This window comes from Mixophyes fleayi, chromosome 3 (assembly GCF_038048845.1).
Source record: "Mixophyes fleayi isolate aMixFle1 chromosome 3, aMixFle1.hap1, whole genome shotgun sequence".
Classification (NCBI taxonomy): Eukaryota; Metazoa; Chordata; class Amphibia; order Anura; family Limnodynastidae; genus Mixophyes; species Mixophyes fleayi.
In genome coordinates, this window is record NC_134404.1 from 64,135,053 (window position 1) to 64,160,582 (window position 25,530).

General features: G+C 39.2%; 1 protein-coding gene across 1 annotated transcript in view; it reads right to left on the minus strand.

Moving 5' to 3' along the window:
• Positions 1-22,263: 22,263 nt before the first annotated feature.
• LOC142143611 (serotransferrin-B-like) overlaps positions 22,264-25,530 on the minus strand; it is a 33,901-nt gene continuing 30,634 nt past the window's right edge. Inside the window, exons 16-17 of the mRNA XM_075201586.1 lie at positions 23,686-23,878; positions 22,264-22,448 (exon numbers count right to left, since the gene is read on the minus strand). Coding sequence (XP_075057687.1) covers positions 22,408-22,448; positions 23,686-23,878 — 234 coding nt within the window. The 3' untranslated portion in view covers positions 22,264-22,407. The remainder of the gene's footprint in view (positions 22,449-23,685; positions 23,879-25,530) is intronic.

The following is a 25,530-nucleotide window of genomic DNA, read 5'->3' on the forward strand; positions in this document are numbered from 1 at the left end:
GATCACGAGTGGTCAAGTATATAAAATCAACATGTTTATTGTGTATATTAAAAATCATGCATGTAATAACCTGTATGCTTACAAAGGTATATTGTGAGGAAAAATTCTAAAAACTACATCACAGTGCACTATGACGTATATGAACCACACGCTACTGATGAAAGAAAAATATAACAGCTGTATATTATGTAGCCAATTGTGTGGTCAAATGCTCTACGATTTCCCCACAAAAAGATATATAGTGCTGATAGTTGCCGTTATCATCAATCCACACATAGTGGTAAGTTTCTTTCTATGAATGATAATGTCTATATGGCCATATATATAACTCCGTAATGGGCAGAGATGAACTAGAGCCTCAGTTCAAACAAGCTTTATAGTATAAGTTCCACATATAAATGTATATTCCGCTTCATGCTCCATAGATGGAAAAGACACATGTGTGAGTAGAATATACTGCAGTACTCACTGTCTCTGATGGTAGATATGATGCATTTTTCCACATACCCGTATAGATTACACCTTTGCAGACTCGTCTCTTTGAGGTTACTGTGTGTCCGATGGTTGTAAATAGTGATCACACACCTTTGTAGTACGGACTGGAATCATAGGTGAATGAAGATGAAACCTATTTAGGCTTTAGCGGGATGCTGACAAAAGTGCCTTGAAGCGCTACATCGAATGGCTAATACTTGTATGATCCGCGGATAACAGTGATATCTGTGACCGCCTCACACGCGGCTCTCTGATGAGAATGCTCCACGGAGAAAAGAGGATGGTAAAAGCAATTGTTTGTCCGCTTTCAGATGAATCCAATAGTACAACTCCTGGGTGGGTTGAACCAAGTGCAACGGCAATTACAGCATATAGCCAAGTGAAAATAAAAATAGCACAATAGGTAAAAAATGTATACAGAGACCAACTAAATTGTTGACTCTATGCCTCTAACGCGTTTCATTACGGAACGTAACTTCTTCAGAGGGAATGACCAGAATCATTAGAGGCTTATGGAAGCCTTTATATACACTGCAGTTTCAATCAACTCACTGATCAGACTTTATATAGCACACATTTGTGACAACTCGTGATCAGATCTAGCAGCACACATATGTAATTGTATGTGTCTGCTCCAAACGGAGGCAAGTTCTACCAAGGATGATTTTGATTTTAACAATTATATACCATTATAATAATAAATCGTATAAATATAAGACAACAATAAACTAGTGTCTCTGTATTATTTTCCTTAATGGTAAAGTATATATCATATATTACCAATGAATAAAAGTGGACATCATATATTACCATTAAGGAAAATAATACAGAGACTCTATGCCCCTGTCAAAGTCGTATAATTGGATTAACGAAAGTATATTGGTTTAATATTGGTTTGCCGTGCGATCGCGAAGCGTACGCCACGTAACATGTGGCGTGATGCGATCGCACGGTAAAATACGCACGCACACACTCGCATTACAACATTTAGTTATCTATATAATTCGTATTCATATTGGTACCGTTACACTGTCATTTATGAGCAGATAATATTTGGTTTATTATTAGTATATATATATATATATATATATATATATATATAATGATTATTTGTACGCTTCAGTGATATATATGGTTCAGGTTGTGGGAAAGGTGGTATGTCTGGTATCATACTGAAACCCTATTCATCAGCAGCTGTCCGGTGCCGTCGGCGAAGAGATCGCACGTTGCATACTTTAGTTATTGATATTAGGGAATAATCCTTTGTATGATGCTGGCTATGAAAGGAGCAGACCCCCTGGAGAGACGACCCCCACCTTTGGATTCCATAGATTGAATCAACCTATGATCTGTTTACCCTGGACCCACCCAACGTCTGGACCTATAAGAACAATCTATGTCATCTCTATTGTTCAAGTGTAACACTGTACTGTATATAATCATAGCTGCACACCCCCTAGTTCTCAGTCAACTCTGACACAGTATTCTAACAGATATACTGTCCACCGGGTCCCGTGGGTGCGCAGCGAGCGCATGCGATAGCATTGGTATGTACTTATCTTTTGGTATTGGCTGTACTGTACTTTATCATAATATAATAATGTATTGAATTCTTGACTATTTACATCTGCTAAAATAAATCACTTTGTGCTTTGGAAACACATACAATTGATTGGGCAATGCTTATTTGAAAACGATATAATTACTTTAATAATTGGGGTGAGTTTAGGAGTTACGTTATCGGCAGGTATGCAACGCTCACAGTATTCGGTTCCTCAACAAAGGGTGGATTGGTGGACGCGTCGCATAACAGGAAAGAACGCAATGTGTTTAAGACCTGTGGTTCACTGTGTGTTGCGAAACCGAATGTCCGTTGTTGCATAGACTGAAGGAACGCTAATTAGAATCTAGGGACAAGAAAGAAAAATGTTTCTTTTTATTGTAGTTTTACGTTTTAAAGTGTATTGCATTGCTGAGCGTATGTGTATTTTCTGCTGTGCGTACGCGAACTTCCGGTAGATTTGCCACGTGGTTGAACAATCTTTTTGATAGTTATTATATGCATAGTATAATTACTTGTGAACGCCTCAGAGACATTATTACTATTGTTGGGAACTTTTAATTTTCTGCGCAGAAAAGGTGTATAGTGTGTGATTTTGTAACGTAGATACACTGTTTATTATTCATTGTGCTCAGTTGCTGTCTGACGAGGCGGATTGCCCAACTGAAGGACGGTATATAGGGCAGGTATACCGAATGCGAAAACGTGGTTTTCGCAAAGCGCTACCAAAAGATCGCAAGGTTTGCTAATAATTAGTATTGGTAGGCTGTGCGATCTAACCGCATGACAACCATCAGTGCGAATTGGTGAAGCAGCTAGGATGTTGGAAAGGCTGGTTGATTGTATCGACTTTGTTCTCCCAGTTATAATAAACTCAACAGATTTTTGTGGTTTAGCCAGGGTATCGAGGAGCTGATAGTCCTTGGGTCCCACAGTGATATTGTCTGTGTTAGTGGTCCTTTTTTAGTACAAGAGGAAGCGAGTGGACGCGGCATGAGCAAATACGTCCACAGCCAGTAAGAGATCTCTAGCGGTAGAGTGTTTGTAGCAAATTGTTGAAAGTGTTCTGCATAGATTGGTGTTGTTCAACATGGATGCTAAGCATACGCTAGAGATGGCCAGTGTACTGCCTAAAGAAGGCCTTAGGGATTCAGCAAGGTTTCGTATGTGTAATAAATATGGTGCATACGCAATGGCTTATTGCAACACAGGGGTCGAGATGACCAAAGAGTGTGTTAGGCCTTTCCCAACAATAGGGAGTTTTAATGCAGAGGTACAAAATAACGTAAAAGATAAAGTACAGTTGATTAAGTCAAAGAAAGTGAGAAATGCACATAATCATTGTTTAAAATCATGGCAAATGGAAGGTAACACGTGGCAGAGCAGCGAATGTTCAGCGAAAGTAAGCGTACCGGAAACAAGCATTCCGGAAGTGTGCGTTGCTAAGCGTGGCGAACTGAGCGCAAACACGCCCCCGATAAATTCGGTCGGGGCGGATAGTACAGCCAATACCAAAAATGTGAAAACTGTAACTAGTAACTTGTATGTTGTTTTAAGTAATGTTAAAAGTAATGTTTCAGGAGAAAGAAAAGGAATGATCCCACCAGCAGGGGCAGCGGCTAAAAGTGGTGAGAATAATTTAAAGGTTAACACAGGGGGAGACATCCATTGTACTGCAGCAGCAATTTCAGCAACTAGTTCAGAACATAGTCATTTGGTAGACTTACATCCTGTCTGCACTACAACAGTTCCCAATGGGAAAGTGGACAGAGATGGTGATGTTCCCTTAAAACATGTAGCCAAGCATGATACATGCACTAGGTCTGAAACATTTTCAATTTTGTCTGATTTCCCTGATCCTAGGAAAGATTTGACCAAATGTCAGCAGTTTATTAAATATTATGGTAATATGTATGAGCCAACTAATAACAATTGGCGAGTATTATTGAAGACCTGTCTTCCTCTCAATACTGATATACAAAAGTTCATTAAGGATTGTATGTTGGAGGAGGATGAATCCTTAACCGAGGATGATAATCAGGACAATATTAGACAAATAATCACACGATTGGCCATATATTTTCCAGTGATAGTGGACTGGAGTAAAGTTTTTACTATCAGGCAAGAGGATAGTGAAAATGCAACAGACTATTTTTGCAGGGCTCTGATAGAGATGGCCAAATATACTGGGGTATCAGGCATAAAAGATAATGTATATTACAGAGAGGTTGCTGTTAAAGTTCTAATGGATGGCCTCAGGGAAAACTTGAAAAGAAGGGTGCAAACTTCATTACCATACTGGAGAGGAAGTACTGTAAGTGTTCTCAGGGAGTCAGCTATAGGACATGATAAAAATAAACAGAAAGAGACACTAAGTGACAGGGTAATGATGGTAAGTATCCCAGCACTAGAGGGACTGCACACACGACCACCAGCATACAACCCACATAACAGGAAACCCAGAATAGTGAGATGTTACAATTGCAGAGAAGAAGGACATATTAGGAGAGATTGTAAAAAGGAAGAGAAACAACATGAGTTGAGGAAGTGTTTTCAATGCAATAAAATAGGACACCTAGCAAAACATTGTGCAGACATGAAAGGGACGTGCTTCTACTGCCGTAAGAAGGGACACATGAGTAGGAACTGTGTAGAGAGAAGAATGGATACCTGGGTTGGAAATCACATAGACATCCACAAAGGAGGCGTACATTTCTCTCAGAGGTTCCCCTACAATTGATTGCACACTCTGTAACAACTAATATTCTGGGGGAGAAATATAGCCGACTCTAGAGTTAATCTGTGGTAAGTATTAAGGTGCAAAATGTAGAAAGAAACTTATTTAAAAGGTAATCTTTGTTGATTTTGCTATTTTGCTTTATGTTGTCACATGTTTGTTTTTCTAAATCGCTGGCCGATGGTAAAGAATGGAAATGTTTGTTTTGTTTGCTGTTTTAAGATAACTATCTTGGTTTTCTTCACACAGATAAAGGGTACACAGAAGATATATAGACTTAGGGCTAGATTTACTAAGCTGCGGGTTTGAAAAAATGGGGATGTTGCCTATAGCAACCAATCAGATTCTAGCTTTCATTTATTTAGTACCTTCTACAAAATGACAGCTAGAATCTGATTGGTTGCTATTGGCAACATCCCCACTTTTTCAAACCCGCAGCTTAGTAAATCTAGCCCTTAGTGTTTAAAAGGGGTGAGATAGAGAAATAGAAGAATTACTCTTGAAAGACTAATTAACAATAGACAAATGGAACACTCTTTGTTTTAGGCTGCAGTGTCTCATGATAATTTGTTTGGCTGAGAATCATTATCCAACAATGAAGTATATACATACTTTGCTCCAAAATATCGTTTATGTATCTCAGATGAGTCATCAACAGCTAATTTTTACATTTCTCTATTATAAGTTAGGAAAGTCCATTGAAAAGGTATGTAGTCAATGAGATACAGAGTTCTTAATGAACAAATGACGGACGACACTGGATTGCACGGTTAAGACCCCCTAGTCATTCTTGGGAGGGATCATAGTTAAATGAATACAGCCATTTCCCCATAGAGTCAGAGTCTAATCCAGCTGTCATTTTGTTGTAAAAATCTCCCTTTATGCATGTATGTATGTATTCAAATCTTCCTATTCCCATCATTCATTGCTTTCTTATTTCTCATTCTTTACACAAACGCTAGTCTCTCTCTCTCTCTCTCTCTCTCTCTCTCTCTCCTCTCTCTCTCTCTCTCTCTGCTCTGGTAGAGATAAAATCAGACACAGTCTCAACAATGGGGCTAAGACATGTTTTTATTTTTATTTTACATAAGACAAATTCAGAGATGCACACACTAGATTGACATGAGTTACAGAAACAGTCAGGGGTTTTGTTTTCATGTGTATAGAAACTGCTGATTTTAAGCATAAAGGTTCTGTTGTGGAAATACGATTCATGTTTTATAGATTGCATATCTGTTTTGTTTTTTTTGTTTTATGATTCGTGCCTCCTGTTCAAAAATGTGCCTTTCTATGGCTGCCCAAAGGGTGGATAGGAGATCGCTGGAGGTTAGGCATACAGATATGCATCTCTGTATAGAACATTGGAGTAGGATTTTTACCAGAAGATACGACATAATGTGAAACCCTAGAAAATGTAGAATTTTCGTGTTTTATATTTTTTCACTGTTAGACAGGCATGTACTGGATACTGTTATATTTGAAGAAAGTGTTATAGAAATAGACCCCTTTGCCTTTCCCACTTAGTCAAGTAGCTGAATGTGAGGTACTGAGAATGACATGTGAGTTGGCAGAGGGAAAATCGATTGATATACATTGGTCTTCAGCATTTTTCTAGTCTAGGGGGCGATGTTGAGGTGACTGAGAAATCGTTTTATAGCAATACCAGCACATGATTAGGACACTACATAGAGGACTTTATACAGTGACACAGTTACCAACTGAAGTAGCTGCTAGTAAGGTCCACACTTACACACACGACCATACATGGCTGTCACACCAGGGCGAACATAGCTGTAAAATAGGCAGCAGAGTTTTATGTGACAGTTAACAAATCTATGTTTTGTTTTGTTTTTCATTGTATTGTTTTAGTTTTAAAATGTGAACACACACACACACACACACACACACACACACACACACACACACATGCACACATACACATATTGGTTAATATATTAAGATTTGTGTTACCTGAGGAATAAACTGTCTGGAAGGTAAAGAGATGTGGTGAGGAGTCTGGTGGACTCTGGAGAGATGGACAAGGTAGACCAGTAGCTCCCAGAGGGCATCTCCCAGTCCCAGAGGAGGCAGCAAATGGTCTGGCTCAGCTGGGTACAGAAGGTATGTGCAAGCTGGTAAGAGTATATTGGGATGCACCAGATATTTCGTCTCAAACTAGTAGGACGGCAACGTCCTATCTTGATTAAGAGAATGTCAGGAAAATGATACCAATAGAGCCATCCCATATCCCTCCTGCTGATGGGTTTTCCTCCAGGTAAAACAAATACACATCATCCAATTACCACCATGCAGGATCCTCAAGTATACACAGGTGTACCAATGAAAAATGTCTGGGTAAGGGTGTATTGAAATGTGTCTAATGTATTACTGTGTCATACTCAAAACTTTTGTTATTCAATGTGATAGTCCTAGAGTTATAATAAATGATAGGGGTATTCATGTTATTGATAATAGAGGTATAATGTATGAGTAGTGGTAACAAATCACATACTTTCAATTAGCCATAAACCAGTGTGAACATAAAGTAACGGTACTCGGTAGAACGAATTGAATAGATTAAGAGTTGGAACTTGATTGAAGTGACTGATAGCTTCGGCCACTAGTCCTTTTCCGCTACCAAAAGATCACTCCTGGGCAGACTCCTAACCTGTCAGTTTTTTAAATGTTCTTGACCCCTTGTGAGATGAGATTGTAACTGGGAGGCTAGGTTAGACCTTGAGAGAAGGTAAATAGTGAGACAGCAACCAAGAACGTCCAAAACACTCTTTCCTGAAAGATCACACTAACTGTCAGGATGTTGGATCGGGAGAGTAAGTTGTGGAGCAGAAATTTCTTAGGCTCAGGTTATTTGACAGACAGGTACCAGGTGTAGGCTACCAGCATCACAGCTTCAAGGGTAGCAGAGACACACTGGTGCCCATTCCACCCACTGCAGAGGGGCCAACACTCAGAGAAGGGTCCAAGGGCACTCATGAGTCTGTTCTGGAAGGCCTCAAATGCAGTTAGTAGCACCTGAGCCAAAGGCTAAGACTGTTGTCCAGCATGAAGTTGTAGTTTTTCCTGTTTTGTGTTCTCTCATTTCATTCTCTTCTCAGGACGGTTAATTCTTTTGATTATTAGCAGGTGACAGAGACTGGTTCAGGTAATGATAAGGAGGTATTGGGGAGGAAGGAGAAGTTAGTAGCATAATCGGTCCAGCCAATTACTCTATTCAATTCAGGGGTAAAGGAAAATTTGGAAACCTCGGAGCTTGGAGAAAGTGCGAGGGGCTATTGTCTGAGTAGCATTACGTCCGTAAGTACGGCGACCCCATGGTTAGAAAAGAGGTACACCCAGCGATGCCAGTCCAGTAATATTCGGACTTGAGCAGGCTTCCTTGAGAATGATTATCATTCTTGGGAGGGTAAGGTTTTAGACCAAACAAAGTGCTGGGCGTGCTCACACGTGCCTCAGTGATTATATCAAGTAGGATTAGTTCTCTTTCCACTAAATATTCTTGAGGTACCCGAACTATAGGTGGGAGGTCACTAGGGTAAAAAGTACGACACCTAGGTCCCTTAGTCTGAAGTCTCCCAATGCTTTGCAAGCCGATCACTGTTAAATCTGAGTATTGGGAGACTGGGAAGAACGAACAGACAATAGCCCGCCCACAAGTGTTGATGAAAAGAACTGATGACATTATTAGAAGTGTGTATATTAACGCAAGCTGAAGGAGATTGTATATGACATTATTGATAGACATAGGATGATGCTATTGATGAACATGAAGTGTTTAAATGTATTCTGAGCTTAAAGACATGCGTTGGACAGAAGAACCTGTTAAACTTGAAGAACTGTAGTAGAGAATTCTGTATAGCTGATACATGTTCTATTGTACCTTGTACCTTTCCAAATATTGTATTAAGTGTTTTATTGCACCCTTGAAGGGCATACAAAAGGTTATCTCCAAGCTCCAGAAATGTACGGTCTATAGTAAAAGAAGAAATCGTTTAGAGGATTAAGACTCTCTCTTATGATAACTTGTTTAGATCTACAAACAGTGTGGTCATACACCAATGGGGGATTTTTATTACATAACAATGAAACGTGGTACTGAGATCCTGCATATAACATCTTTAAGGTGATAGTTTATTGTACTATCAAAGGGTGGACTGTCAAAGTCGTATAATTGGATGAACGAAAGTATATTGGTTTAATATTGGTTTGCCGTGCGATCGCAAAGCGTACGCCACGTAACATGTGGCGTGATGCGATCGCACGGTAAAATACGCACGCACACACTCGCATTACAACATTTAGTTATCTATATAATTCATATTCATATTGGTACCGTTACACTGTAATTTATGAGCAGATAATATTTGGTTTATTATTAGTATATATATATATATATATATATATATATATATATAATGATTATACGTACGCTTCAGTGATATATATGGTTCAGTTTGTGGGAAAGGTGGCATGTCTGGTATCATACTGAAACCCTATTCATCAGCAGCTGTCTGGTGCAGTCGGCGAAGAGATCACACATTGCATACTTTAGTTATTGATATTAGGGAATAATCCTTTGTATGATGCTGGCTATGAAAGGAGCAGACCCCCTGGAGAGACGACCCCCACCTTTGGATTCCTTAGATTGAATCAACCTATGATCTGTTTACCCTGGACCCACCCAATGTCTGGACCTATAAGAACAATTTACGTCATCTCTTTTGTTCAAGTGTAACACTGTACTGTATATAATCATAGCTGCACACCCCCTAGTTCTCAGTCAACTCTGACACAGTATTCTAACAGATATACTGTCCACCGGGTCCCGTGGGTGTGCAGCGAGCGCATGCGATAGCATTGGTATGTACTTATCTTTTGGTATTGGCTGTACTGTACTTTATCATAATATAATAATGTATTGAATTCTTGACTATTTACATCTGCTAAAATAAATCACTTTGTGCTTTGGAAACACATACAATTGATTGGGCAATGCTTATTTGAAAACGATATAATTACTTTAATAATTGGTGTGAGTTTAGGAGTTACGTTATCGGCAGGTATGCAACGCTCACAGTATTCGGTTCCTCAACAAAGGGTGGATTGGTGGACGCGTCGCATAACAGGAAAGAACGCAATGTGTTTAAGACCTGTGGTTCACTGTGTGTTGCGAAACCGAATGTCCGTTGTTGCATAGACTGAAGGAACGCTAATTAGAATCTAGGGACAAGAAAGAAAAATGTTTCTTTTTATTGTCGTTTTACCTTTTAAAGTGTATTGCATTGCTGAGCGTATGTGTATTTCCTGCTGTGCGTACGCGAACTTCCAGTAGATTTTCCACGTGGTTGAACAATCTTTTTGATAATTATTATATGCATAGTATAATTACTTGTGAAAGCCACTGAGACATTATTACTATTGTTGGGAACTTTTAATTTTCTGCGTAGAAAAGGTGTATAGTGTGTGATTTTGTAACGTAGATACACTGTTTATTATTCATTGTGCTCAGTTGCTGTCTGACGAGGCGGATTGCCCAACTGAAGGACGGTATACAGGGCAGGTATACCGAATGCGAAAACGTGGTTTTCGCAAAGCGCTACCAAAAGATCGCAAGGTTTGCTAATAATTAGTATTGGTAGGCTGTGCGATCTAACCGCATGACAACCATCAGTGCGAATTGGTGAAGCAGCTAGGATGTTGGAAAGGCTGGTTGATTGTATCGACTTTGTTCTCCCAGTTATAATAAACTCAACAGATTTTTGTGGTTTAGCCAGGGTATCGAGGAGCTGATAGTCCTTGGGTCCCACAGTGATATTGTCTGTGTTAGGGGTCCTTTTTTAGTACAAGAGGAAGCGAGTGGACGCGGCTTGAGCAAATACGTCCACAGCCAGTAAGAGATCTCTAGCGGTAGAGTGTTTGTAGCAAATTGTTGAAAGTGTTCTGCATAGATTGGTGTTGTTCAACATGGATGCTAAGCATACGCTAGAGATGGCCAGTGTACTGCCTAAAGAAGGCCTTAGGGATTCAGCAAGGTTTCGTATGTGTAATAAATATGGTGCATACGCAATGGCTTATTGCAACACAGGGGTCGAGATGACCAAAGAGTGTGTTAGGCCTTTCCCAACAATAGGGAGTTTTAATGCAGAGGTACAAAATAACGTAAAAGATAAAGTACAGTTGATTAAGTCAAAGAAAGTGAGAAATGCACATAATCATTGTTTAAAATCATGGCAAATGGAAGGTAACACGTGGCAGAGCAGCGAATGTTCAGCGAAAGTAAGCGTACCAGAAACAAGCATTCCGGAAGTGTGCGTTGCTAAGCGTGGCGAACTGAGCGCAAACACGCCCCCGATAAATTCGGTCGGGGCGGATAGTACAGCCAATACCAAAAATGTGAAAACTGTAACTAGTAACTTGTATGTTGTTTTAAGTAATGTTAAAAGTAATGTTTCAGGAGAAAGAAAAGGAATGATCCCACCAGCAGGGGCAGCGGCTAAAAGTGGTGAGAATAATTTAAAGGTTAACACAGGGGGAGACATCCATTGTACTGCAGCAGCAATTTCAGCAACTAGTTCAGAACATAGTCATTTGGTAGACTTACATCCTGTCTGCACTACAACAGTTCCCAATGGGAAATCGGACAGAGATGGTGACGTTCCCTTAAAACATGTAGCAAAGCATGATACATGCACTAGGTCTGAAACATTTTCAATTTTGTCTGATTTCCCTGATCCTAGGAAAGATTTGACCAAATGTCAGCAGTTTATTAAATATTATGGTAATATGTATGAGCCAACTAATAACGATTGGCGAGTATTATTGAAGACCTGTCTTCCTCTCAATACTGATATACAAAAGTTCATTAAGGATTGTATGTTGGAGGAGGATGAATCCTTAACCGAGGATGATAATCAGGACAATATTAGACAAATAATCACACGATTGGCCATATATTTTCCAGTGATAGTGGACTGGAGTAAAGTTTTTACTATCAGGCAAGAGGATAGTGAAAATGCAACAGACTATTTTTGCAGGGCTCTGATAGAGATGGCCAAATATACTGGGGTATCAGGCATAAAAGATAATGTATATTACAGAGAGATTGCTGTTAAAGTTCTAATGGATGGCCTCAGGGAAAACTTGAAAAGAAGGGTGCAAACTTCATTACCATACTGGAGAGGAAGTACTGTAAGTGTTCTCAGGGAGTCAGCTATAGGACATGATAAAAATAAACAGAAAGAGACACTAAGTGACAGGGTAATGATGGTAAGTATCCCAGCACTAGAGGGACTGCACACACGACCACCAGCATACAACCCACATAACAGGAAACCCAGAATAGTGAGATGTTACAATTGCAGAGAAGAAGGACATATTAGGAGAGATTGTAAAAAGGAAGAGAAACAACATGAGTTGAGGAAGTGTTTTCAATGCAATAAAATAGGACACCTAGCAAAACATTGTGCAGACATGAAAGGGACGTGCTTCTACTGCCGTAAGAAGGGACACATGAGTAGGAACTGTGTAGAGAGAAGAATGGATACCTGGGTTGGAAATCACATAGACATCCACAAAGGAGGCGTACATTTCTCTCAGAGGTTCCCCTACAATTGATTGCACACTCTGTAACAACTAATATTCTGGGGGAGAAATATAGCCGACTCTAGAGTTAATCTGTGGTAAGTATTAAGGTGCAAAATGTAGAAAGAAACTTATTTAAAAGGTAATCTTTGTTGATTTTGCTATAGTGCTTTATGTTGTCACATGTTTGTTTTTCTAAATCGCTGGCTGATGGTAAAGAATGGAAATGTTTGTTTTGTTTGCTGTTTTAAGATAACTATCTTGTTTTTCTTCACACAGATAAAGGGTACACAGAAGATATATAGACTTAGGGCTAGATTTACTAAGCTGCGGGTTTGAAAAAATGGGGATGTTGCCTATAGCAACCAATCAGATTCTAGCTTTCATTTATTTAGTACCTTCTACAAAATGACAGCTAGAATCTGATTGGTTGCTATTGGCAACATCCCCACTTTTTCAAACCCGCAGCTTAGTAAATCTAGCCCTTAGTGTTTAAAAAGGGTGAGATAGAGAAATAGAAGAATTACTCTTGAAAGACTAATTAACAATAGACAAATGGAACACTCTTTGTTTTAGGCTGCAGTGTCTCATGATAATTTGTTTGGCTGAGAATCATTATCCAACAATGAAGTATATACATACTTTGCTCCAAAATATCGTTTATGTATCTCAGATGAGTCATCAACAGCTAATTTTTACATTTCTCTATTATAAGTTAGGAAAGTCCATTGAAAAGGTATGTAGTCAATGAGATACAGAGTTCTTAATGAACAAATGACGGACGACACTGGATTGCACGGTTAAGACCCCCTAGTCATTCTTGGGAGGGATCATAGTTAAATGAATACAGCCATTTCCCCATAGAGTCAGAGTCTAATCCAGCTGTCATTTTGTTGTAAAAATCTCCCTTTATGCATGTATGTATGTATTCAAATCTTCCTATTCCCATCATTCATTGCTTTCTTATTTCTCATTCTTTACACAAACGCTAGTCTCTCTCTCTCTCTGTCTCCTCTCTCTCTCTCTCTTTCTGCTCTGGTAGATATAAAATCAGACACAGTCTCAACAATGGGGCTAAGACATATTTTTATTTTTATTTTACATAAGACAAATTCAGAGATGCACACACTAGATTGACATGAGTTACAGAAACAGTCAGGGGTTTTGTTTTCATGTGTATAGAAACTGCTGATTTTAAGCATAAAGGTTCTGTTGTGGAAATACGATTCATGTTTTATAGATTGCATATCTGTTTTGTTTTTTTTGTTTTATGATTCGTGCCTCCTGTTCAAAAATGTGCCTTTCTATGGCTGCCCAAAGGGTGGATAGGAGATCGCTGGAGGTTAGGCATACAGATATGCATCTCTGTATAGAACATTGGAGTAGGATTTTTACCAGAAGATACGACATAATGTGAAACCCTAGAAAATGTAGAATTTTCGTGTTTTATATTTTTTCACTGTTAGACAGGCATGTACTGGATACTGTTATATTTGAAGAAAGTGTTATAGAAATAGACCCCTTTGCCTTTCCCACTTAGTCAAGTAGCTGAATGTGAGGTACTGAGAATGACATGTGAGTTGGCAGAGGGAAAATCGATTGATATACATTTGTCTTCAGCATTTTTCTAGTCTAGGGGGCGATGTTGAGGTGACTGAGAAATCGTTTTATAGCAATACCAGCACATGATTAGGACACTACATAGAGGACTTTATACAGTGACACAGTTACCAACTGAAGTAGCTGCTAGTAAGGTCCACACTTACACACACGACCATACATGGCTGTCACACCAGGGCGAACATAGCTGTAAAATAGGCAGCAGAGTTTTATGTGACAGTTAACAAATCTATGTTTTGTTTTGTTTTTCGTTGTATTGTTTTAGTTTTAAAATGTGAACACACACACACACACACACACACACACACACACATGCACACATACACATATTGGTTAATATATTAAGATTTGTGTTACCTGAGGAATAAACTGTCTGGAAGGTAAAGAGATGTGGTGAGGAGTCTGGTGGACTCTGGAGAGATGGACAAGGTAGACCAGTAGCTCCCAGAGGGCATCTCCCAGTCCCAGAGGAGGCAGCAAATGGTCTGGCTCAGCTGGGTACAGAAGGTATGTGCAAGCTGGTAAGAGTATATTGGGATGCACCAGATATTTCGTCTCAAACTAGTAGGACGGCAACGTCCTATCTTGATTAAGAGAATGTCAGGAAAATGATACCAATAGAGCCATCCCATATCCCTCCTGCTGATGGGTTTTCCTCCAGGTAAAACAAATACACATCATCCAATTACCACCATGCAGGATCCTCAAGTATACACAGGTGTACCAATGAAAAATGTCTGGGTAAGGGTGTATTGAAATGTGTCTAATGTATTACTGTGTCATACTCAAAACTTTTGTTATTCAATGTGATAGTCCTAGAGTTATAATAAATGATAGGGGTATTCATGTTATTGATAATAGAGGTATAATGTATGAGTAGTGGTAACAAATCACATACTTTCAATTAGCCATAAACCAGTGTGAACATAAAGTAACGGTACTCGGTAGAACGAATTGAATAGATTAAGAGTTGGAACTTGATTGAAGTGACTGATAGCTTCGGCCACTAGTCCTTTTCCGCTACCAAAAGATCACTCCTGGGCAGACTCCTAACCTGTCAGTTTTTTAAATGTTCTTGACCCCTCGTGAGATGAGATTGTAACTGGGAGGCTAGGTTAGACCTTGAGAGAAGGTAAGTAGTGAGACAGCAACCAAGAACGTCCAAAACACTGTTTCCTGAAAGGTCACACTAACTGTCAGGATGTTGGATCGGGAGAGTAAGTTGTGGAGCAGAAATTTCTTAGGCTCAGGTTATTTGACAGACAGGTACCAGGTGTAGGCTACCAGCATCACAGCTTCAAGGGTAGCAGAGACACACTGGTGCCCATTCCACCCACTGCAGAGGGGCCAACACTCAGAGAAGGGTCCAAGGGCACTCATGAGTCTGTTCTGGAAGGCCTCAAATGCAGTTAGTAGCACCTGAGCCAAAGGCTAAGACTGTTGTCCAGCATGAAGTTGTAGTTTTTCCTGTTTTGTGTTCTCTCATTTCATTCTCTTCTCAGGACGGTTAATTCTTTTGATTATTAGCAGGTGACAGAGACTGGTTCAGGTAATGATAAGGAGGTATTGGGGAGGAAGGAGAAGTTAGTAGCATAATCGGTCCAGCCAATTACTCTATTCAATTCAGGGGTAAAGGAAAATTTGGAAACCTCGGAGCTTGGAGAAAGTGCGAGGGGCTATTGTCTGAGTAGCATTACGTCCGTAAGTATGGCGACCCCATGGTTAGAAAAGAGGTACACCCAGCGATGCCAGTCCAGTAATATTCGGACTTGAGCAGGCTTCCTTGAGAATGATTATCATTCTTGGGAGGGTAAGGTTTTAGACCAAACAAAGTGCTGGGCGTGCTCACACGTGCCTCAGTGATTATATCAAGTAGGATTAGTTCTCTTTCCACTAAATATTCTTGAGGTACCCGAACTATAGATGGGAGGTCACTAGGGTAAAAAGTACGACACCTAGGTCCCTTAGTCTGAAGTCTCCCAATGCTTTGCAAGCCGATCACTGTTAAATCTGAGTATTGGGAGACTGGGAAGAACGAACAGACAATAGCCCGCCCACAAGTGTTGATGAAAAGAACTGATGACATTATTAGAAGTGTGTATATTAACGCAAGCTGAAGGAGATTGTATATAACATTATTGATAGACATAGGATGATGCTATTGATGAACATGAAGTGTTTAAATCTATTCTGAGCTTAAAGACATGCGTTGGACAGAAGAACCTGTTAAACTTGAAGAACTGTAGTAGAGAATTCTGTATAGCTGATACATGTTCTATTGTACCTTGTAACTTTCCAAATATTGTATTAAGTGTTTTATTGCACCCTTGAAGGGCATACAAAAGGTTATCTCCAAGCTCCAGAAATGTACGGTCTATAGTAAAAGAAGAAATCGTTTAGAGGATTAAGACTCTCTCTTATGATAACTTGTTAAGATCTATAAACAGTGTGGTCATACACCAAGGGGGATTTGTATTACATAACAATGAAACGTGGTACTGAGATCCTGCATATAACATCTTTAAGGTGATAGTTTATTGTACTATCAAAGGGTGGACTGTCAAAGTCGTATAATTGGATGAACGAAAGTATATTGGTTTGCCGTGCGATCGCGAAGCGTACGCCACGTAACATGTGGCGTGATGCGATCGCACGGTAAAATACGCACGCACACACTCGCATTACAACATTTAGTTATCTATATAATTCGTATTCATATTGGTACCGTTACACTGTAATTTATGAGCAGATAATATTTGGTTTATTATTAGTATATATATATATATATATATATATATATATATATATAATGATTATACGTACGCTTCAGTGATATATATGGTTCAGGTTGTGGGAAAGGTGGCATGTCTGGTATCATACTGAAACCCTATTCATCAGCAGCTGTCTGGTGCAGTCGGCGAAGAGATCACATATTGCATACTTTAGTTATTGATATTAGGGAATAATCCTTTGTATGATTCTGGCTATGAAAGGAGCAGACCCCCTGGAGAGACGACCCCCACCTTTGGATTCCTTAGATTGAATCAACCTATGATCTGTTTACCCTGGACCCACCCAACGTCTGGACCTATAAAAACAATCTACGTCATCTCTATTGTTCAAGTGTAACACTGTACTGTATATAATCATAGCTGCACACCCCCTAGTTCTCAGTCAACTCTGACACAGTATTCTAACAGATATACTGTCCACCGGGTCCCGTGGGTGTGCAGCGAGCGCATGCGATAGCATTGGTATGTACTTATCTTTTGGTATTGGCTGTACTGTACTTTATTATAATATAATAATGTATTGAATTCTTGACTATTTACATCTGCTAAAATAAATCACTTTGTGCTTTGGAAACACATACAATTGATTGGGCAATGCTTATTTGAAAACGATATAATTACTTTAATAATTGGTGTGAGTTTAGGAGTTACGTTATCGGCAGGTATGCAACGCTCACAGTATTCGGTTCCTCAACAAAGGGTGGATTGGTGGACGCGTCGCATAACAGGAAAGAACGCAATGTGTTTAAGACCTGTGGTTCACTGTGTGTTGCGAAACCGAATGTCCGTTGTTGCATAGACTGAAGGAACGCTAATTAGAATCTAGGGACAAGAAAGAAAAATGTTTCTTTTTATTGTCGTTTTACCTTTTAAAGTGTATTGCATTGCTGAGCGTATGTGTATTTCCTGCTGTGCGTACGCGAACTTCCAGTAGATTTTCCACGTGGTTGAACAATCTTTTTGATAATTATTATATGCATAGTATAATTACTTGTGAAAGCCACTGAGACATTATTACTATTGTTGGGAACTTTTAATTTTCTGCACAGAAAAGGTGTATAGTGTGTGATTTTGTAACGTAGATACACTGTTTATTATTCATTGTGCTCAGTTGCTGTCTGACGAGACGGATTGCCCAACTGAAGGGCGGTATACAGGGCAGGTATACCGAATGCGAAAACGTGGTTTTCGCAAAGCGCTACCAAAAGATCGCAAGGTTTGCTAATAATTAGTATTGGTAGGCTGTGCGATCTAACCGCATGACAACCACCGGTAATTACTTTAATACCACTAACGCATTTCATTACTTCTTCAGAGGGAATGACCAGAATCATCTGAAAGCGGACAAACCATTGCTTTTACCATCCTCTTTTCTCCGTGGAGCATTCTCATCAGAGAGCCGCGTGTGAGGCGGTCACAAATATCACTGTTATCCGCGGATCATACAAGTATTATCCATTCGATGTAGTGCTTCAAGGCACTTTTGTCAGCATCTCGCTAAAGCCTAAATAGGTTTCATCTTCATTCACCTATGATTCCAGTCCGTACTACGAAGGTGTGTGATCACTATTTACAACCATCGGACACACAGTAACCTCAAAGAGACGAATCTGCAAAGGTGTAATCTATACGGGTATGTGGAAAAACGCATCATATCTACCATTAGAGACAGTGAGTACTGCAGTATATTCTACTCACATATGTGTCTTTTCCATCTATGGAGCATGAAGCAGAATATACATTTATATGTGGAACTTATACTATAAAGCGTGTTTGAACTGAGGCTCTAGTTTATCTCTGCCCATTACGGAGTTATATATATGGCCATATAGACATTATCATTCATAGGAAGAAACTTACCACTACGTGTGGATTGATGATAACGGCAACTATCAGCACTATATATCTTTTTGTGGGGAAATCGTAGAGCATTGTTCAAGTCTTTTAATTAACATCTTTGACCACACAATTGGCTACATAATATACAGCTGTTATATTTTTCTTTCATCAGTAGCGTGTGGTTCATATACGTCATAGTGCACTGTGATGTAGTTTTTGCAATTTTTCCTCACAATACACCTTTGTAAGCATACAGGTATTTACATGCATGATTTTTAATATACACAATAAACATGTTGATTTTATATACTTGACCACTCGTGATCTGCCACTCATTATTTTTATTAGCCTATATTGGAGACAGTTAGATTTGAGCGCTGCATACTGTTTTTTTTATATATTTTTTGTCACAAAGAAGTGAATTTCTAAGATAATGATATATAGGGTATAATCTACCTTTCCAGTCTGGACATTTTGTTTTTTTTGTCTGAAAGAAATAGAATCCTAACTAGCAACTGGATAAATCCAAGGTCCAAGTACAGTGGTTCCTTAAGTCAAAAGTCATACAGAGAGAACCACCCAATCACACCCCTGTAGGGAAATGACTAATAGGCTGTACCATCTTCTAGGTAAAGATAAATAACTACATGATAGTTTTTCGCCTCTCCTCCACTCTGATTACTTCTTCCCACTCCAGAATCCAAGAATTCTCCCGAGCTGCTCCCCTGCACTGTAACGACCTCCCTCGCTCCATGCGTCTCTCACCCAGTCTCTGCTCCTTCAAACGGGCACTTAAAACTCACCTGTTCCTCAAAGCCTACCAACCATCCACTTAACCCTAACCTTCTTGCTCCTTTGCTAACCTCCCTCTCTTGTTCTTCCCTCTCTCCCCTAGCCCCGCCTTTCTCTCCCTTACTTTAATGGCTCCCTTTTATGCCTGTTTGTTCACCCTCCTTAGGATGTGAGCTCGTATGATCAGGGCCCCTCTCCCCTCCTGTCTCCATACCTGTTCTTCTGCTCCGTCTTTACCCATATGTCTGCCAGGAGTTCTGAAGTATTGGTACTTTGTGTTTATTGTTCTGTACTTTGTCACCCTGTATGGTCTACTGTTTGTACTGTGTACGACGCTGCAGAAACCTTGTGGCGCCTAACAAATAAATGATAATAATAATAATAATAATAATAATGATATCAAAAGGCAACTTATCGGAAGGGCTGACTTGATTTGCCAAGCTTGTTATCTTGATGTGCAGGTGTGATCAGTGCAAGGGTTGATAGAAATGGTAAGCAAAAGCAAAGCCTGAGACTGTTAGAGAACCAACAGGTCCCAGTGAGGTCTCTATTAGTGCCAAAGCCATAGATGGCAGGCTGTATAAAACCCTTCAAACTTTCTAGGTTCTATATTTCACCTAATTCCACATGCCTGAAAAAATGCAGTACATATTTTAGAAGTAAACTGGAGCCCTATTGATTCACTCCATCATGAATGGAGATAGAACCTTGTATTTTCAGTTATAGAAACTTGTGTGTGAGAGAAACGCTGATTTCCTTGGCGGTGGGGATGTGATGTCCATCAAGTCCTGTTCTAGGATGATGGTCAGTGATCCACTTTATCTCAAGAGAGTGATTGTCGCTGACTCCAACTCAGAATGAGACAAAACCTCAACAAACACAAGACCCCAAATTAGCTGGAAAGTTTTTTAATGAGCTGATGCTCTATCCTCTATGTGTGGGTAAATATCAGATAGTTGGGTGGGGTAATATATTTGTGTATTTAACTTTGTCTAATAGTTTGTAAAATGTCAGATCAATTTTAAGGTAATTGGATATCGAAGGACCAGTATGTAATATATGAGTTCTTTGAACCTTTCTGTAGTTTAGTGCTTGGGGAGAAACGCGCTGAGAATCTACACAGCATATTAACAACCATACTCTCTTTTATTGGAACTTTGGAGGAGAGATTAAATCCTATCTTCTGACTGGACAACCTTTGTGGAGAGTTAAAGAATCCCTAAACCATGCGGAAACTGCTTTTTCTGCATGGTGTAGGCATTTTTAAATAAAATATTAATTTAAGAAAAGCTTAATGTAGAAGATATCGGTGATAGGGACAGCCACCTATCCATGCGCTGTTCCTGCATGACTTTAGTAGTAAATTGCCCCGTTAATTCAACTGTCATTGGTGCGGTGACAGATGATTATTAACAGAGGAAAAAGTCAGAATATAAATAAATAGGCCCCTAAGACCAAAAAAAAAATAGTTTGCTACCTTGCAGAGGAACACTTTCAAGTTTCTTATTCCATCGTCACTCTTACTATGTCCGTTGGCGGTAAGCCCATATATAATTGACTGGACAGTAAAATTTGGGTTTGCCATTCAGAAATATCCATACTCTTACATTTGGGACTGTATGTTCCTTAAATGTTTTACTGAGAGTTCTTTACAATCAGCTGTGACTATATAGTTGAGTATTATTTATGCTCCTGTAATACGCTGTGTGTAGAATTCATTTTAATTTATTTTAATATATACGTGCCTAGGTAAATGTATGAATAAACTAAAACTTCAGATTATAATTTACACTGGTCTTCGGTAAATTGCATTTAATTTATAATTGAATAAGTTCATCTGCTTAGCGCTTCAAATTTCTTTTAGGTGGTTTGATGTTGTGGGTATAGTATCCGGAGGAAAGTTGCTGCTGCTGAACACATTATATATATATATATATATATATATATATATATATATTTTTTTTTTTTTACAGTATTGTGGTTTATACCTTATATCAGCACCTGAGATTAGTTTTTCTTGTGATCTAGTCACTTCAGAGCATGCCCACTGCGTATATACCGGCTCAAAAGAAGCCTCCACTCTGTCCTGTATTTGCTGTACCCCGTTAGTTCTGCCACTGCATAAGATCAATTTTGCTGCTATTTATTTATTTTTACCTTTTTAATTTAAACTTATTTTTTTTTATTATTTTTCCACACTCTATCACAGACATCCAGATCTTTGGTAGACAATGTATAAATATGGTCTTCCACTAGGGTTGTTTATGCACAGATGATCTTTGTCTTACCAGTCACATAAATGATCATTACAATGGTGTTTGAATGGGGTGTTACAATGATGCATGGGCATAGCAGATTATACTGCTTCTCCCTGGTGTCTAATTAGTGAACAGGAGTCCAGGCTATTTCACTTGCAACCAGGTGTCTCCCGGGTCACTGAAGATTCTCATAGTTAAGAATGACACAGGGCCAAATGCCATGCAATGTAGATTCTACATTGGTGACTATGGGACAAGCAACTATGTAGAATTTACATAGATTTCTGTAAATGTCTAAAACGCCATACCAAAAACACACAGCAGGATGCCACCGCAACACCCCAAGACAACAACTCCTATGCAGCCCATGCTCTGTCAGTCCAGGTGACTGCATGTAGCCGAGGACACTCTTGGAGCCGGCAGGAAGGCCTCTTTAATATTATCACTCTGCATTAACTATTGAATACATTTTAGACCCACTAATTTCATTGAGGTACATGCCTTGAGGTAACAAAGATCTATGTGAAAATGTAGGTGATATATAAATAAAGAAAAAAGTAGTATAAAAAATAGTTTGAAAGCAACAATGAACCTATTTATTTAAAGATGAAAGACAAGGTGTAACTTGACATAAAGCTATGTTGTTTTTTTTGGAAAGAAATAAGCAGATAAATGGAAGAACATAGTAGGCAGTCCATAAAGGTGGCTCCATTGTTAGGTCTTGCAGGTGTGGAAGGTGCAGACAGTGAGCAATTCTGTGGATAAGAGAAACACAGGAAATCAATGAGGTTGTGTTCTTCCAGCATACCATTAGTAACACATTTTTAAACACATAGTTCTCACTCCTGTTGCCTTCAACCTTGCTCCATTTATTTTTAACAAGTTAAGTTTCCTCGATGAAGTGATATATTTCCCCAATTTTACATTCAGACACACCATAGTACAGAGATCATTGATTCCTACTGTACTTGTTCTTCAAGCAAATTGTCACCCAACAAAGTTTTTCAAGTAAAACAAACAGTGCGACTTCCTGGGCTATCTGTAACGCCAACAATGATTTTCTTTTGCTAACTCTCACCAACGTCTGCCTTGTCCATAGGATGATACTATTCAAATCATCTGGAGCCCTGACATGCTATATTCTTAGGGGCTATTGATGATGGTAAAAATGTGCTGATATGATTCCATAAATAGAAGAGCAATAGTAGAAAACAAGACATATGACTTTACAATACAGGAAGGAAAATGCTTCTGGGTTCCATCACTGCATTTTTATTGTTGCAAATGACCCCACCTCCTTCAAGTCATCAGTCTGTTAGGTTTGCCAGCCGTCTTCATTACAGACAATGATAACACTCTGCATGATTTGGTCAGATTTTTGCTGATCTATGTCAGGTTAATCAAAATAAATATGTAGTGGATCCACCAACCGGATATCTATTAGAGTAATAAATATCAAATTGGTGCTGAAGCAGATGGGTCTGAGGATGTTCTAAACCCACATCAAGAAGTGTAGACATACAAAAATGAAACAAAAAGGCAGCAAACAATTAAATTGCAAATCAACATATTGGGGGAGATTTAATTAGCCGCGATGTTGCGCCTATGGTAAATTTTCTGCTGATTTTTCCTCGCACCTCTATGGGACGCATAGAAAAATCAGCTGAGATTTCTTGTAAAAATCCTGCGGCCACAATGTTCTGAGGAACATCACAGCTTAGTGAATTCCCCCCATTTTGTTGAAAAAAACCCTATATAATTCACATTACAGCAGAGAGGAGATGGTGACATACCTTTCACGTCATTTACAGCCAAAACATTGCAAAGCACCTTCTGGATTTAACACAATCCATAGTGTTAAAATGTGAAAATCATTCTATCAAGAAAGAATCCATTTGCCATATTTTAGGCAAGCTACTTGCCCATAAAACACACACAAGCGCCTCAACATATGACGTAAACACAGAGGTAGGAGTCAGATTAAAACATTACCTGATTTTGTGTTTGAGCACTTGTTAAGAGAAGATATGGCATCCATGTATTCCTGACCTAGGAAGTCTCTCATACTTCCCGTCGTCTCACGTAAGCATTGTGTGGAGTCCTTGAAGAGTTGGTCTTTGCGTCCGTCAGAGCTGAACATTTGGAACAATTGGGCGCTTTTGTCCTTTTTCCTTCCAAATTGTGCCTAGAAATGAAAAAGCAATGGAATGTTAGCTCTTCTCTGATTGGCATAGTGAAACTATGACTGATTACCTACCTCTGACTGTCTGCGTGCTTCTATTTAAATAATGACATGTTGAAGTATCATCACGTCACCATATCACTTATTACTTTGCATACTCATCACATCACTTATCCCTCAGCACACATTAAATGAAGCTTCTTATACGCATCACATTTATCAGTCTTAGAGTCATAATGTTATTCAGTGAGCAGACATTTTTTGACTGCTAGTCGCGCTCTTTTAGTATGGGTTAGCTTTTCCAGTAAAAGTCCTAGAGACCCCACTGGTTTTATTCTTTTTTGAGTTCTCTCTGTTGGTACTGTTTCAGTTGTCAAAAGTATCACAACCAATACAGCGTTATTCCACTAAAAAACATAAACATTAATCAAATATCATTAAAATAATAAGGGAATAGTAAATACAAGTGAGAAGGTAGGACTGATTGATTAAATAGTTAGGAATAAAATTACTGACATCAACTGACTAATTCAATTCAGAGCAGTCCTGTTTTAGTTGCGCTTGATGTGTGCTAGCGTGCACTTCCAGGTATTACAGCAATTAACAGTGGCGCACGCAGGGGGGGTTCTGGCTCTCCAGAAACCCCTCCCCTCCGCAAACCAACGGTACTGTACAGCAGCCTCTGCGCTGTCAAAGAAGCGTCCGCGGCAGTGCTGTATTGTAGTATAATACAGCACTGCCGCGGATGCTACTTGACAGCACCGCGGCTGCTGTAGAATTCAGACTCGCCAAAATGGAGCTGCTGCTGCTCCCTCTCGCAATATTTTTTTTTTCAGGGGGGGGGGAAACCCCCCCTTCTACATCCTGCGTTCGCCCCTGATTAAGACATGACTGATTTGTGCACTAGTAAAAATCAAACATGTTTTAGGTCCCAAAAATCCTGTGGAGTCACATCAGTTGAGGCTCCCCCAGGACTTCGCTAGTAATTGAATCCCCCCCCCTCCCCCACAGTGTCCATCAATATAAGTAGCTAATTTTCCTGAATTCAAAAAAAGTTCCAATGTACAGAACAGTGGACTTAGTTGATTCAAATAATTATGTACAAAGAAGAAACGTAATGGAAATCAATATAAAAACAAAATATAAAAATAAAAGTTATATGCCTAAAAGGATAGTAATGCTGTGTCTTATAAACTGGTAACAATGTTGATGGCAAATCGGTTTTGTCCCTTTAACGGGATAAATTCCACTGAAAAAATGATGGGTGCCAACGTCAATTCAGTCAATGCTGTAGTAGATACAGACCAGTGGAGGTTTGTCTAGAGAAAAGTGTATAAGGTTCCAAAGTGCTTGAGTGATATGTCAACTTGGTTATCTCCTCCTCCTTTCCCCAACACTGATCTGTGTAATATATATATTATATATATAGGGCTTGGTGAAGAATGTCTCCACTTTTAATGCAAATTGGACCATATAACATATTTTGCATTCCTATGTATCAATTAAGGTTTGAAAGGATGAACGGTTGAATTTAATGAACATGTTTTTTTTTCGACCAAAACATATCTACAGAACAACTGAGACGAAGAAGAGGAGAGGACAGAACAACCTTAGTTAAAAAAAAAATTGTGTTCTGGATTTATCAGTTCAAAACT